The sequence below is a fragment of the Scyliorhinus torazame genome, chromosome 17 (assembly GCF_047496885.1).
Source record: "Scyliorhinus torazame isolate Kashiwa2021f chromosome 17, sScyTor2.1, whole genome shotgun sequence".
NCBI classification, from domain to species: Eukaryota; Metazoa; Chordata; class Chondrichthyes; order Carcharhiniformes; family Scyliorhinidae; genus Scyliorhinus; species Scyliorhinus torazame.
In genome coordinates, this window is record NC_092723.1 from 120818933 (window position 1) to 120832690 (window position 13758).

A 13758-nucleotide genomic window follows, 5' to 3' on the forward strand; every position below is an offset into this window, starting at 1 on the left:
TGAAGGTCATTTGAAGGTTCTTGTGGAAAAGAAATCTGCTAAACCAGCGAGTACGTAAAAGGTAGATCAATGATGTTGGAATACGTTGGAGGCAGAGGATATCAAGGAAGTGTTTAACATTGATGACAGCGCTGCCATCGTGCATTTTCCGACTGGCAGGAGATTGCAGAAATTGTGTTACGTCAAGATAAAAACAGTGATGACGAGGATGACAGTGAATACGGTAGAAAAAGTGCCCCTAGATGGGAATGAATAAGATGTGCGACCGGTTGACAATTGAAACTGGAATAACTGTTCAAGAATACTTCCCAGCAGAGTACATCGACACTCTCATACCTCTCCTTTAAGCAGAATTGCAGATAAGAGTACAGGGCAGCCTGGCGGCACAGTGGTTAGCACTGCTGCCTCACAGCGCCAAGGACCCAAGTACAATTCTGGTCTTGAGTGACTGCCTGTGTGGAGTTTGCACTTTCTCCCAATGACTGCGTGGGTTTCCTCCGGGTGCTCCTGTTTCCTGCCACAGTCCAAAGATGTGCAGGTTAGGTGGATTGGCCATGCTGAATTCCCTCTTCATGTCCGTGGATGTGTTTATGTGGCATTACGGTATTATGGGGAAAGGGTTGGGAGTGGGGTAGCGTGCCCTTTCTAAGGATCAGTGTGGACTTGATTGGCCGAATAGCCTCCTTTTGCACTGTAAGGATTATATGTTCTAAAGGGCGATCTGTCTCATACCCAGCACTGTGGTATCTGCCGGTGTTGAGAACGCCATGGGTGGAAAATTACAAGTACACCGTATTTATTGTTCAAGGATACATCTCACCTTTCTAGTCATTTTGTTTACTTTAGATACAAGGCCACGGCTATCACAATGTTGGTGGGCCTCGTCTTATACGTGGTATCAGAAAATCAAAACACAATCGGACCTGAAGATTTCGGATAAATGATACTTGATCCCTCAGACCAACATGAGATAGAAAAGTCAAGGTCATCCTGAATATTACAAGTAGAACATCCCAGATGTTATCCTGTGATGAGCTGGGAGAACGAAGATCTCTTGACAATTAGATCCTCCCTTAATCTTCTAAATTCAATGGTCCACACAAGACTGGCAACACAAATTGTCCTTAATTTAACCCTTTTAACCCCAGAATGAATGTGAATCTGTTCTGCATCCCTCCACATCTAGTACATATCTCCTCCTGAAGTGTGGTACTCAGAATTGAACATTTAACTTCCATTTGAAATACAGTCACAGCTCTATACAAATGCAACATTACTGTCACCCTATTGTATTCAAGTCCCCTTGAGATAAAGGCTTATTTTTTTCTCAACTATCTTTTAATTCCTTCGCAACTTTATGAACATGTGAATTAGGAGTGGGACACTTGGATCCTCAAGCCTGCTCTGCCCGCTATTCAATAAGATCATGATTGATCTGATTTGTAACCTCAATTCCATCTTCCCACCTACCACGATGACCTTTCACCCCTCAATAATTTATATACCTCTGCCATAAAAATAAAGATTCTACTTCCACTGTCTTTTGAGGAAGAGAGTTTCAAAGGCTCACGACGCCAATAAAATCCCCACCTATCTTAAATGATCGACTCATTTTTGAATGATAGACTCAGACTCATTGTTTGAAACAGTAACACTTGCTTTAGATTCTTTTTCAGGAGGAAATATCTTTTCAACATCCACCCTGCGAAGACCCCTCAGGATCTGATATAAAGAAGAACAAAGAATACAGCACAGGAACAGGCCCTTCGGCCCTCCAAGCCTGCGCCAACCGTGGTACCTGATTAAACTAAAACCGTCTGCACTTACGGAGGTCCGTATCCTTTCATTCTCACCCTATTCATATATTTGTCTAGATGTCCCTTAAATATTGCTAACGTAACTGCTCTCACCACCTCCCCAGGCAGCGCGTTCCATATATTTACCACACTCTGCAAAAAAAAAAAAAGCTTGCCTCGCTCATCTGTTCTAAACTTTTCCCCATGCACTTTAAACCTATGACCCCTAGTACTTCACTCTCCTACCCTAGGAAAAGAACATCTGACTACCCACTCTGTCCATGCCACTCATAATCTTGCAGACCTCTATCAGGTCGCCTCTCAACCTCTGCCATTCCAGTAAGGACAGACCAAGTTTATCTTACTTTTGCCCTCCATACCAGTCAACATCCTAGCAAACAGCTTCTGCACTCTCTCCAAAGCATCCACATCCTTCTGGGAGTGTGGCAACCAGAATTGTACACAATATTCCAAATGAGACTTCCGGTGACGGCGGGCGGGCGGGAGGCGGCCGCACAATAGAGGGCTCCCGTTCGGCAACGGCATTTCCGGGGCTTGAAGCCCGGTCCCAGGGTCCGCGGAGGCGGCAGAAGAAGGGAGAAGGCACGGAGGAGGCACAGTGGAGACACAGGAGGAAAAAAGAAACAAAGAAAAATGTCGAGGGTGAGCAAGAAAACGGCCGGAAAATAAACAGCTGGAGGTCCGTCGGGGTGTGGAAAGGTCACCGCGGGGTCACCAGGAAAAATGGAGGCTGGAGCACCAGGGAAGGCCGCACTGCTTACGGCTGAAGAAATAACTAAGGTGATGGCTGCGGAATTTGAAAAGCAGTTGGCGCAGATTGCGAAATGCATGGAGACGGTGAGGAAGAAGATGAGGGAGGTTTTGAGTGTGCTGGTGGAGGAGGCGGTTTCCCCGGTGAGGACGGAGGTGGTGAGCGCAGTGGCGGAGGTGCGAGAGCAAGGGGAGGTGCTGAAGGAAGTGGAGACGACGTTATTGCAGCACGGTGCCTCGATGGGGAAAGAGATGCGGAAGGTGATGGATACTAACAAGGATCTGCGAGGAAAAATGGAAGACCTGGAAAACAGATCCAGGCGACAGAATGTGAGGATTGTGGGGCTGCCCGAAGGAGTTGAAGGACCGAAGCCGACTGAGTACTTTGCCGCGATGCTGGCAAAACTATTGGGAGAGGGGGAGGATCCCTCCCGATATGAACTGGATCGGGCTCATCGGTCATGGAGGCCTATACCAAAGGCGAGTGAGCCACCAAGGGCAGTGACTCTGTGCTTCCGTAGGTACAGGGTGAAGGAGGTGGTCCTGAGCTGGCCCAAGCAGAAGCGGGTGGTGCAGTGGGCTGGAGCTGGTATACGTGTATACCAGGAATTTACGGTGGAGCTGGCAAGGAGGCGGGCTGCCTTCAACCGGGTGAAGAGGGCACTGTACATTAGCAAGGTGCAGTGCAGCATTGTATGTCCAGCGAAGCTGAGGGTGACTTACAAGCTCAGGGACTTTTATTTTGGAACGGCGGAAGCAGCAGAGGAGTTTGCGAAAGCAGAAGGACTGTGGCAGAACTGACAAATTGAGGAATGGCCATGTGCCGATGTAACCTCTTGACTGTATTTTCTTCTTTTTTGTATCACTGCGCGCAGGTGTAGAGATTAAAGGAGCCAATGTGGTATATATTTGGACAAGGGAAGGGACGGGACTTTCACTCGAAATGAGAGCTCTTTGGGGTGTAGGTGGATATGCAGGGTTTGTGTGCTAAAAGGGGATCTTTGGGCTTTCCTAGGGCCGGGCAAGTGGGAAAGGGACCCGGGCGGGGGCCTCCACGCTGGCCGGTTTAAGCCGGCCAGTGAACAGGAGTGAGGTGGGGGGAGGGGCTGCGGCCATCGGAGCCTGGCAGAACAGGGTCCGAGTGGTCTAGCCGGGGTTGAAAGTTGGGGGGGGGGGAAGGAACCGAGGTTGGGAGGAGGAGTTTTACAAGAGGCAGTGGACAGGAGGAGCTGGAGACCTGCGGTGGGGGGGGGGGGGGGGGGGGGAAGAGAGAGAGAGAGAGAGAGAGAGAGAGAGAGAGAGAGAGAGAGAGAGAGAGAGAGAGAGAGAGAGAGAGAGAGAGCTGTGTAAGATTAAGGGTGACTACGGGTAATCCCTGATTCCTTTTTGCCATTTGTTTATGCAAACATGCGGGTTGAGGTTTGGGAGTTGGGATCGTTGTTATTATGGGGACTGACATATCTTGCTGATTATTGTTTATTGTTGATGGATGTAAATGTGGGAGAAAACGTGAAAAAGGAGAATTAAAAAAATATATATTTTTTTTTAAATATTCTAAATGAGGCCTGACAAGGTCCTGTACAGCTGCACGGTGACTTGCCAATTTTTATATTCAATGCCTCGACCGATGAAGGCCAGCATGCCATATGCTTTCTTGACCATCTTATCCACATGCGTTGCCACTTTCAGTGATCGGTGGACATGCACTTCCAGATCTCTCTGCCTGTCAGTACGCGCAAGAGTTCTACCATTTATTGTGTAATTCCTACATGAATTAGTCCTTCCAAAGTGCATTACCTCGCACTTGTCCGGATTAAACTCCATCTGCCATTTCTCCGCCCAAGACTCCAACCAGTTTATATTCTGCTGTATCCTCTGACAATCCTCTTCACCATCCGCAACTCCACCAATTTTGTGTCGTCTGCGAACTTACTAATCAGACCAACTATATTTTCTTCCAAATCATTTATGTACACTATGAACAACAAAGGCCCCAGAACCGATCCCTGTGGAACACCGTTGTCACAGCCTTCCATTCAGAAAAGCACCCTTCTACTGCTACCCTCTGTCTTCTGTGCCCAAGCCAGTTCTGTATCCAACTTGCCAGTTTTCTTCCAATCCCATGTGACTTCATCTTTTGTACCAGTCTACCATGAGGTACCTTGTCAAAGGCTTTAATGAGGTCCATGTATACAACATCTACTGCCTTTCCCTCATCTATCATCTTTGTCACTTCCTCCAAAAACTTGATCAAATTAGTGAGGCACGGCCTCCCCTTGACAAAACCACGCTGCCCATCACTAATAAGTCCATTTGTTTCTAAATGTGAGTAAATCCTATCTCTAAGAATCTTTTCTAATAATTTCCCCACCACTGACAGAAGGCTCACCGGCCAATAATCTCCTGGATTATCCCGGCTGCCTTTCTTAAACAATGGAACAACATTGGCTACTCTCCAGTCCTCTGGAACTTCACCTGTAGCCGATGAGGACACAAAGATTACTGTCAAGGCCCCAGCAATTTCCTCCCTTGCTTTCTGCAGTATTCTGGGGTAGATCCCATCAGGCCCTGGGGACTTAATCTACTTTAATGCTTTTTAAGATGCCCAACAGCTCCTCTTTATTAATATCAACATGACTCAGAATATTGGACAGCACAGTAGCACAAGTGGATAGCACTGTGGCTTCACAACGCCAGGGTCCCAGGTTCGATTCCCCGCTGGGTCACTTTCTCTGCGGAGTCTGCACGTTCTCCCCGTGTCTGCGTGGGTTTCCTCAGCATGCTCCGGTTTCCTCCCACAGTCCAAAAGGCAGGTTAGGTGGATTGGCCATGCTAAATTGCCCTTAGTGTCCAAAAAAGTGAGGTGGGTTTACTGGGATAGGGTGGAAGTGAGGGCTTAAGTGGGTTGGTGCAGACTTGATTGGCCAAATGGCCTCCTTTTGCACTCTATGTTCTATCTACACACTCTACCCTATTTTCCTCATTCACCAAATCCTTCTCTTTGGTGAATATTGAGGGAAAGTATTCATTTCATATCTCTCCCATTTCTTCTGGTTCCACACGTAGATTCCAATATCCTTGAATGGACCAACCCTTTCTCTGGCTACCCTCTTGCTCTTTACATGTGTATAAAACGCCTTAGGATTTTCATTCATTCTGTTTGCCAATGGCATTTCATGACCCCTTTTAGCCTTCCTAACTCCTACCTCAAGTTCCTTCCTACTTGTTTTATATTCTTCAAGGGCTTCATCTATCCTAAGCCTTTTAGCCCTTACGAATGCTTCCTTTTTCTTTTTGACAAGATTCATAATAGCCCTTGTTATCCAGGGTTCCCTATACTTGCCACCCTTATCTTTCATTCTCACAGGTACATGCCAGTCCTGAATTCTAATCAACTAACATTTGAAAGCCTCCCACATACCGGATGTTGATTTTCCCTCAAACAGCCTCGCCCAGTCAACACTTTCCAGATCCTGCCTAATGCTGTTGTAATTAGCCTTCCCCCAGTCTAACACCTTCACCTGAGGACCGTTCTTGTCTTTTCCATAAGCAGCATAAAACTTTCAGAAATATGATACGTTTCAATCAATTCACTTCTTCCTCTTCTAAACTCCAGCGGACACGAGCCTGTCCAATCTTTCTCCACAAGACAACCCGCCCATTTGAGGTATTAGTCTGGTAAACCTTCCCTGAACTGCTTTCAACATACTTACATCCTTCCTTAGATAAGGAGACCAATATTGTGCACAGTACTCCAGATGTGGTCCCATTAGTGTCCTGAAACATAACCTCACTATTTCTATATTTAATTCCCTTCGCAATAAACATAACATTCTATTTGCCTAATTACTGTATCTTTATACTCGTCTTTTCTGATTCCCCCCAAATCGGAGCTCTGCAATCTGTCACATTATCCTCAATTTGCAGATCTTTGCCCACTCACCTAACCTTTGTGGCCTAATTGTTCCCAATTACACTATTTACCATGCTATCCAACTTTGAACTGTAAATAAACTTGTAAATTGTTTCATCTAAATTATTTGTATGCATGATAAAAAGTTGCAGCCCCAGTACAGATCTCTGGGGCACACTGTGGCATCACACCCTTCCAACTGGAGTAAATACCAATTATACTTTCTCTTTGCCTCTGAACTAATTTTCTATGCACATCATAGGTTGCCTTCAGTTTAGCGTGCTTTCATTTCTCTTAAGCAGTCTGATTTGTGGAACCTTACGGAATACCTTCTGAAAGCCCACATATTAATTCTCCCTTTTCTACCACATTAGTTTTACTATCTCTAATTCAAATAGGTTTGTTCAGCATATTTTTTTTACTTTTTACAATTAAGGGGCAATTTAGCGTGGCCAATCCACCTACTCTGCACAGCTTCGGGTTGTGGGGTAAGACCCTGCAGACACAGTGAGAATGTGCAAATTTCACATGGACAGTGACCAGAGGCCGGGATCGAACCCAGGTCCTCGGTGCAGTGAGGCTACCATGCGTTCCTATTCAGCATAGTTTACCATCTTCAAATTCTTGCTGACTCTCTGATTGGTTCATGCTTGTCCAAATGCATCACTCGGTGCCGATTAATGGATCTGAGTAATCTCCCTATAAAAGACACCAGACTAATAGATCCATAACTCCCTCATAACCCTTCTGAATAGTGGAATGACACTGGCAGTGGAGTGACAATGGCAATTTTCCAATCAATCAATCCTCTGGAAGAGAGTTTGAAAAAAATAAATTCACCAATACGGATTATGGGCCTTATTTCTTTGTTTAAATATTCTATGATTCTTTGCACTGGACACTGTAATGTATGGATTGTGAACATTTTTTAGTTAAAACCCGAGATATGCGACTGGTCTCTACCCTGCTTCCAATTTACAATCAAAACTAAATGCCACAAAATATAAACCTACGTCTCAATTGCAGAGGGTCATAAATAGTGTACTAATGATCTGTATTTTCCTCATCGACGATTTGCCTTTAATTAACACGATTAACAGCATGAGCCTTTGGCTGAGTGATAGCATTTTAGAGTCAGAAGGTGTCACTTAAAGTCACTTAAGCACTCCCCCAGGGAATCCTGGCAAGTGGACACTAGACCTCCAAGTGATGCCTGGTAGGCATGGGTGGTCTTCCTCACTGTCTGAGTTATTGAAGCCTATAAAAATGTCCTGCTGCATAGCCTGCCAGCTGTTATTAAAAAAAGATAGTTCTTGCCATGAAAAAAGTGTTGGCACTGTGGCATGTCAGATGTTAATCAACCTGTGAATTATTCCACCACTTCAAGCTATTCTCCAAGGAAAGTGTGAAGATTTATAAAAAAACAACAGGACTAATTACAAAGCAAGAGTGAAATGGAATACAAATGATAACAAAAAAGTTAGAACAGACGGGTACTCCCAATTGTAAAGGGTTAATTTGAGTGTGAAAATAGTTACACGAGTCGAAGTCCTTTTGTGCTGAATTAATATCGCTTCTTACAAGGATACGAATTTAACTTAACACTGACACTTGAATAAACGAGGCGCTGGCGTGTATATAAATTACGATGGCATATCCCTCAAGCAAAAGAACTTCAGCAATTCACCATATACGGTACGATAGTGGTTCATTCACAGGGTAAAACAAGCCGATTTCGAATACTTTGTGAAACACGAGAAAATTATTATGAAACACTTTTTTACCGGCTAGCTGCATCGGAGTTTTGTTAGGGGGAGGGCAAGACTGCTTAAAATATAAACAAAAACAAAACTTTCACAACGCAATATGGAAAGCTACAGAACAAGGAGATTGAAAGATTGCACTGAGTCGATAAAATAAATACGTACATTATACTGCTACTTAGCGTTGCAATTCTGTAATGAAAAGTGGAAGTGCTCATTTATGCTGCCTGGTAACATTTCAATTCTTTATTTTGTACCCATAGCAAAAACCTAAAAAAGGACGCAGTCTCATTAACTCGCCCACCAGTGGATAATTGTTTCTTAATGCTACAAAGTCAGCTTGGAAAGTAAAGCTGTGAAAACTGATACCGCAATATATTCCACGTTTCACATTTAACCCTTTTGAGTGCTCGACGCAGCTTGTAAAATGCCACTTTTTTGTTTACTATCAAGCATGTTGCAAATTTACCAAATGCAAGCAGTAAAATTGCTAAATTTTCATGTCAACATTTAAAGTAGAACAAGTGTACTCTGAAGGGTCCTTGCTATCACCTCACCTGTAAGATTTTTTTGCAAATAAAATTGAGCCCCAAAGCATCACTTCAATTCTCCGCTTTGGGGTGAACATTAGACTAATTGAATGTTGGCACTCTAATCTTACCTTGAGCCAGGGTCTGCAGCACGTGGATCTGAAACAGCACCAAGGTCCACCATCTCCCAAAACATCTAAACAAATTAAAGTTTCCTCTCGCACCAGCAAATCCGACTGTTCCTCGAAATACTCCCGATTTCGGTCCTATAATCAATGCACCGATCCCGTCACTTCGGTTTCCAATCTGCTTATCGATTACCCCTCCCAAACAAGGCCCTCGCTTCATTTCCCTTTGGTTATTGATTGCATGGTCCGCACTCCCGTTTTCTTTGGCAATTCCGACCCCCCGCTTGCGGACTGGACTCGGGCGCTGGATCGACCCGCGCCCGCCGCTTTCTCCTCCCGGTCCCCGCAGGACCATCCTTTGGCATCGATCCGCCGGGTGATTGATCACGGCGGATGTCGCTGGGTTTACAATTAGTTCACGGCTCGTCGCCCCGGAGCTCGGTCTCCTCTGCCGCCGCACCCTCCTCCTCCGGCCGGTCTGGCTGCGTGAGTCGCTGATCATCGTCTCCGGGCCCGGATTTGCCGCCGCCTCCGGGGTATCGGTCACCTCCGGATACCTCTCACTGGCCACAAGTAGCGCGGCGGGGACCCGAGCATCAGGCAGCCCGCAACTCGCGTCTCCGATCATCTGTTGATCACCTCGATGAGTGCAGCCAACTCGCTCGCTGTGTGACAACCGACACGCTTCGGTATTCACGGATTCTCCTTCCCCAGTGAACATGTATATCGATATTAAAGTGAATGAACGCCACGATCCGACTGCCGAGTAGCTGGTGCGTGTGTGTGTTTGGCGGATTGCCTTGGGGAGGGGATTGGTGTTTGGTTCAAGCTCTTGCCGCCTTCGAGACGATTGCCAGCTCCCTGATCAGGGTTCGGATCTCCCTCTCCACAAAGTCCTGATTTCCTGTATGGACGGACACCCGGGCTCCGACAGACCGCCTTCACCCCCCCCCCGGGCTCCTCGGATCCTTTCCAATCCACGGCAGCCCGATTGGGAAACTCCAGGCGGCAGTAATGAATCCCTCTGAACTTCCACCCCGGTGCAATAACACCTGGTTGATAATTAACCACAATGGTCTGGCCGCGTCTTCCTCCCCCTCAAGCGTGTTTATTCTAACCGAGAGTGGAGGCGGGAGTTTATAAATCAAAACAAATGTCTCCAAATCTTCCAAAGTCCCCCCCCTCAAGTTTCAACTCCTGATTGAAATAAGTCTTCTCCCCCCCCCCCCCCTTACTCTCTCAAAAAAAACTTTTACTTGAACGAATTTGAATTTCTTTGCCAACTAGTTTGAAGTTTGTCAGTCAGTGGGGCGCTCTCTCCACACACGCAGATACAGGTTTGTTTTTAAGATCTGCACATCCCCTATGGTCTCTTCGTTCTCTTCTTGGGAGATTGGGGGGGGGGGGGTTAAAAAAAATCTTCAAAAGAACTTTTAATCTCCGGAAGGGAGCAAAGAATTAAATTTCGTGAGGAAACGCCTCTTGTGCAATGAGTTTCCTCCAGGTTTTCCTGTTGTTATGGGGGGCGGTCTGTTGTAACGGGAGCTTCCGATCCCCCGCCCAAAGCAGGCGGCAAGCCCGAGCGCGCTTCCGATTGGTCGGCGCCGTTCACTGCAGCTCGGGGTCCGATTGGTCAGGAATCCGCTGGTTGGGCGGGAGGGGGAACAATCCCGACTTCTGATTGTCCGAGCGCCCTCTCCCCGCTCGCTGATTCGCTGCCGTTCGACCCGCGTACTTTCATCTTGATTGGTTGAAATGAGACCTCTGGTCTGATTGGTGAGTCGCCAACCAATAGGGGAAGGAGATCATGTTGATTGGTGCCGATACATAATTGCCCTCCAGCAAAGAAAATTGTGTACCTGGAGCATGATGCACAAATATCATCGGCAAGTTGGACAGGGCATCGACTTCTCGGTCTTTTGTTTAAAATGAGCGTGAGGTCAGGTGTAATCCTGGCTCTGGTGTGTCTCTCCTGTGGGGACCATTAATTGGATTCAATTTGAACTGGTTTTGGAGCAGGCAAGGAGCTGGATTAGGAGTTTGCTCCTGTCCACACTCTGAGCTCCGACTTTGTAACGCTAATAAAGTAATTTTTTACAAACGAGGGTGCAAGGGGTAACAATTTCCTGAACTGAATCTCCAGTAAGATGCAATTATAGTGGGGTGCACGTATTGCTACTGCAATTCAGCACTGTAGTGTACTGTACTATGTTGATGCCCCTGTGGGCTCTGCCTGTGGCTCCGCCCCCTCGGGGGTGGTATATAAACCTGCAGCCTGTAAGCGGCATCAGTACAGAGCAGCCGCAGGCAGGCACAGATCTAGCTTATTAAAACCACTGTTCACTTCTACTAATCGTCTCGTGTGAATTGATGGTCGCATCAGATAGAAATTACACTAACTTCAAGTCCTTAAGTAATTTTCAAGAGGTAGAATTCCAAATAAAACCTGTTTTACGGTAGCAATGAGGAAAACGCCCATCCAATAGGACCACATTGAGACCCATCTTTTAACAAGTCTACAGACCAAGTGCTGGAAAAATAGGATCAGAATGGATAAGTGCTTGATGGCTGGTGGAGACACAATGGCCCAAAGGCCTCCTCCTGCGCTGTAAAACCCTATTACTCTACCATATTCCTTTCTGAGATGGCCCTATCCTCCCACCAAAGTTTCATCCTCCACCACATCACTTTCTCCATGAGAAATCAACGGACCTAGTCTCCATGCAGCCCCCAATTTGCATCCTTTCAACGCCATCACCGTTTCCCATCTATGATGGATACGTTCCCCAGTGGCACCAAATTATCCACTCACTGGTATCCTTTAGTTTTCATACTGGTAAATTGTTAGAACACCATGATTCCCACAACCTCAATGTGCTTGAAGGCATTTATATTTTCAAATTTAATTTAGGGACAGAAAGAAATGTCACTAGAAGAACTCATCCCTCTGTACAATGATTCTCTGAGGACAATTAGCTGTAAGTTAAATATCTCTAATATAATTTGCTTAAGTTTCCTCTTTCAATACATTATTCCAAACATTTACTACCATTTTTTGAATAAATAACTTTTCTCTTTCGCTGCTCTAAAATAACACATTTACGAAGGCTTACTTTGAAAACAAATTGGTTTACCTTATCTATAGCACATTTCATGCCTCCATTGCATTCCCAACTGAAATTCTTTATTTTCGTACTGGAAAGGCTAAACTTCTCTAATCTTTCTTCAAAGCTCATCCTCTTTTAAACTTGGAATCAAACATTACTCTTTTCTGTGCATAGCCTCATGCAACATCTTATGGTCTATGTTTTTCTCTTTCAGTAGTGTATTCAGATGATCAGCCATAAATGTTGTGAATGGTGGAACAAGCTCAAAGGACCGAATGGCCTATTCCTCCTATTTCTTATGTTTTAATGATTTCCTTTTAGTAAGCAGTTGCCCTCTTGATCTAAAAGTGTATGTAGCTAAGGATTAAATAATATCCCATCTTGCAGCAATACTCAAAAATGGAATTTCAATAGAATTCCGACAAAGTCTTGTATTGACACTTGTAAATATCAATATCAAATACCAAACACCAATATTTAGTAATATACTGCAGTTATAAAGGCAATACTTGAAAATACATGAACTTCGAGAATGTGCACCAAAAGAGATGGTTGTCTTTGAAATTTACCTTCTTCAGAAAACCAGAATGGCCAAAATAGGGTTAACATCCCTTTACTCAAGTGACTGTTCAGCGATTATTTCTTCAAGGTTTTTTAAAAATGATTTCTCTCAAACGTACTCTTAAAGAGAAATTCTTAGAATCTTCCAGAGTCTCACAGAAGTACTGTATATTATGCTTCTGAGCAATAAAATCTTACATTTCATAATGTTGAATTTACTTTTTGGGCAGTCAATTTTTCATGAACTAAACAATAACACTCATTTCGTATGTGCCATAAACATCTGATCATTAAGGTTAAAATGCAATTTGCAGGAGCTAATTGCTACTATCGATAGTGATAGGAACTTCCTTCAAATATAACAATAAATACCTATATAAAGTACAAAGATATGGCTTACAGTAGAATTATTAAAATACTTGCTCAACTGTTTGCACATTTCAATTTCATTTGCCATTCAAGCTCATTGTCTCCAATCGCATCCTGACCAAAGCTTTTATCTTAATTAATTCTCTTGCTCAGAAAAATCTTCCTTTATTACAAGAAGTAAACTATCTCTTTCTACCTTTTAAATTAGGGAAAAGATCCACCTTAACCTGGGTTCAAAAACGTAAGGATGCTCAGTTTTTTGGTACATTTTGTCACAAAATGTTATATATCATTCTTTCATCATTGTGATCAATTGTACACAGTATTCTAATCTAAACAATGCATTCAAAAAGTCTTGGCATAGTTCTGGAAACATATTTTATAGCCTTTTAAATCACTTAACTGCATTACCTCGATGTTGAAAATGGCATGCTCATTATTACACCCAGGTTCCCTTCTATATCACCCTCTGCTAATTCAGTTCCATTCACTGTATACTGCGACTCACATTTTTTGACCCACGTGTAATACTTTTTATTTTACAGTCCAAATTCATCAGCCATATGTCTGCATAATCAACCTGAATTCTTCTGAGAGCATTTTGCTGCATTCTGTGTCTCAACCACTCCCCCTATTTTGTGTCATTAGCACGTTTGAGCATTTGGCATCCAAGCCACTTATGCCATCACCCTTACAGCACCATTATCTTTACAATGGTCACAATTATCCACTGCTACTCTCCTGCACAAATGCTTAACATGTTTACTATGGACCAAATATTATTTTTGCCTCTTCCCATATTTCTTACCTAAAAGTCACT

The 13758-nt window shown here is 44.4% G+C and overlaps 1 protein-coding gene across 1 annotated transcript in view; it reads right to left on the reverse strand.

Annotated features, from left to right (window-relative positions):
* The window catches only part of LOC140393472 (uncharacterized), a 470184-nt gene extending 459971 nt beyond the window's left edge, over nucleotides 1-10213 (reverse strand). The window contains exon 1 of the mRNA XM_072479800.1: nucleotides 8905-10213. Within this exon, the coding sequence (XP_072335901.1) occupies nucleotides 8905-9622 (718 nt within the window). The 5' untranslated portion in view covers nucleotides 9623-10213. The remainder of the gene's footprint in view (nucleotides 1-8904) is intronic.
* Nucleotides 10214-13758: the final 3545 nt, after the last annotated feature.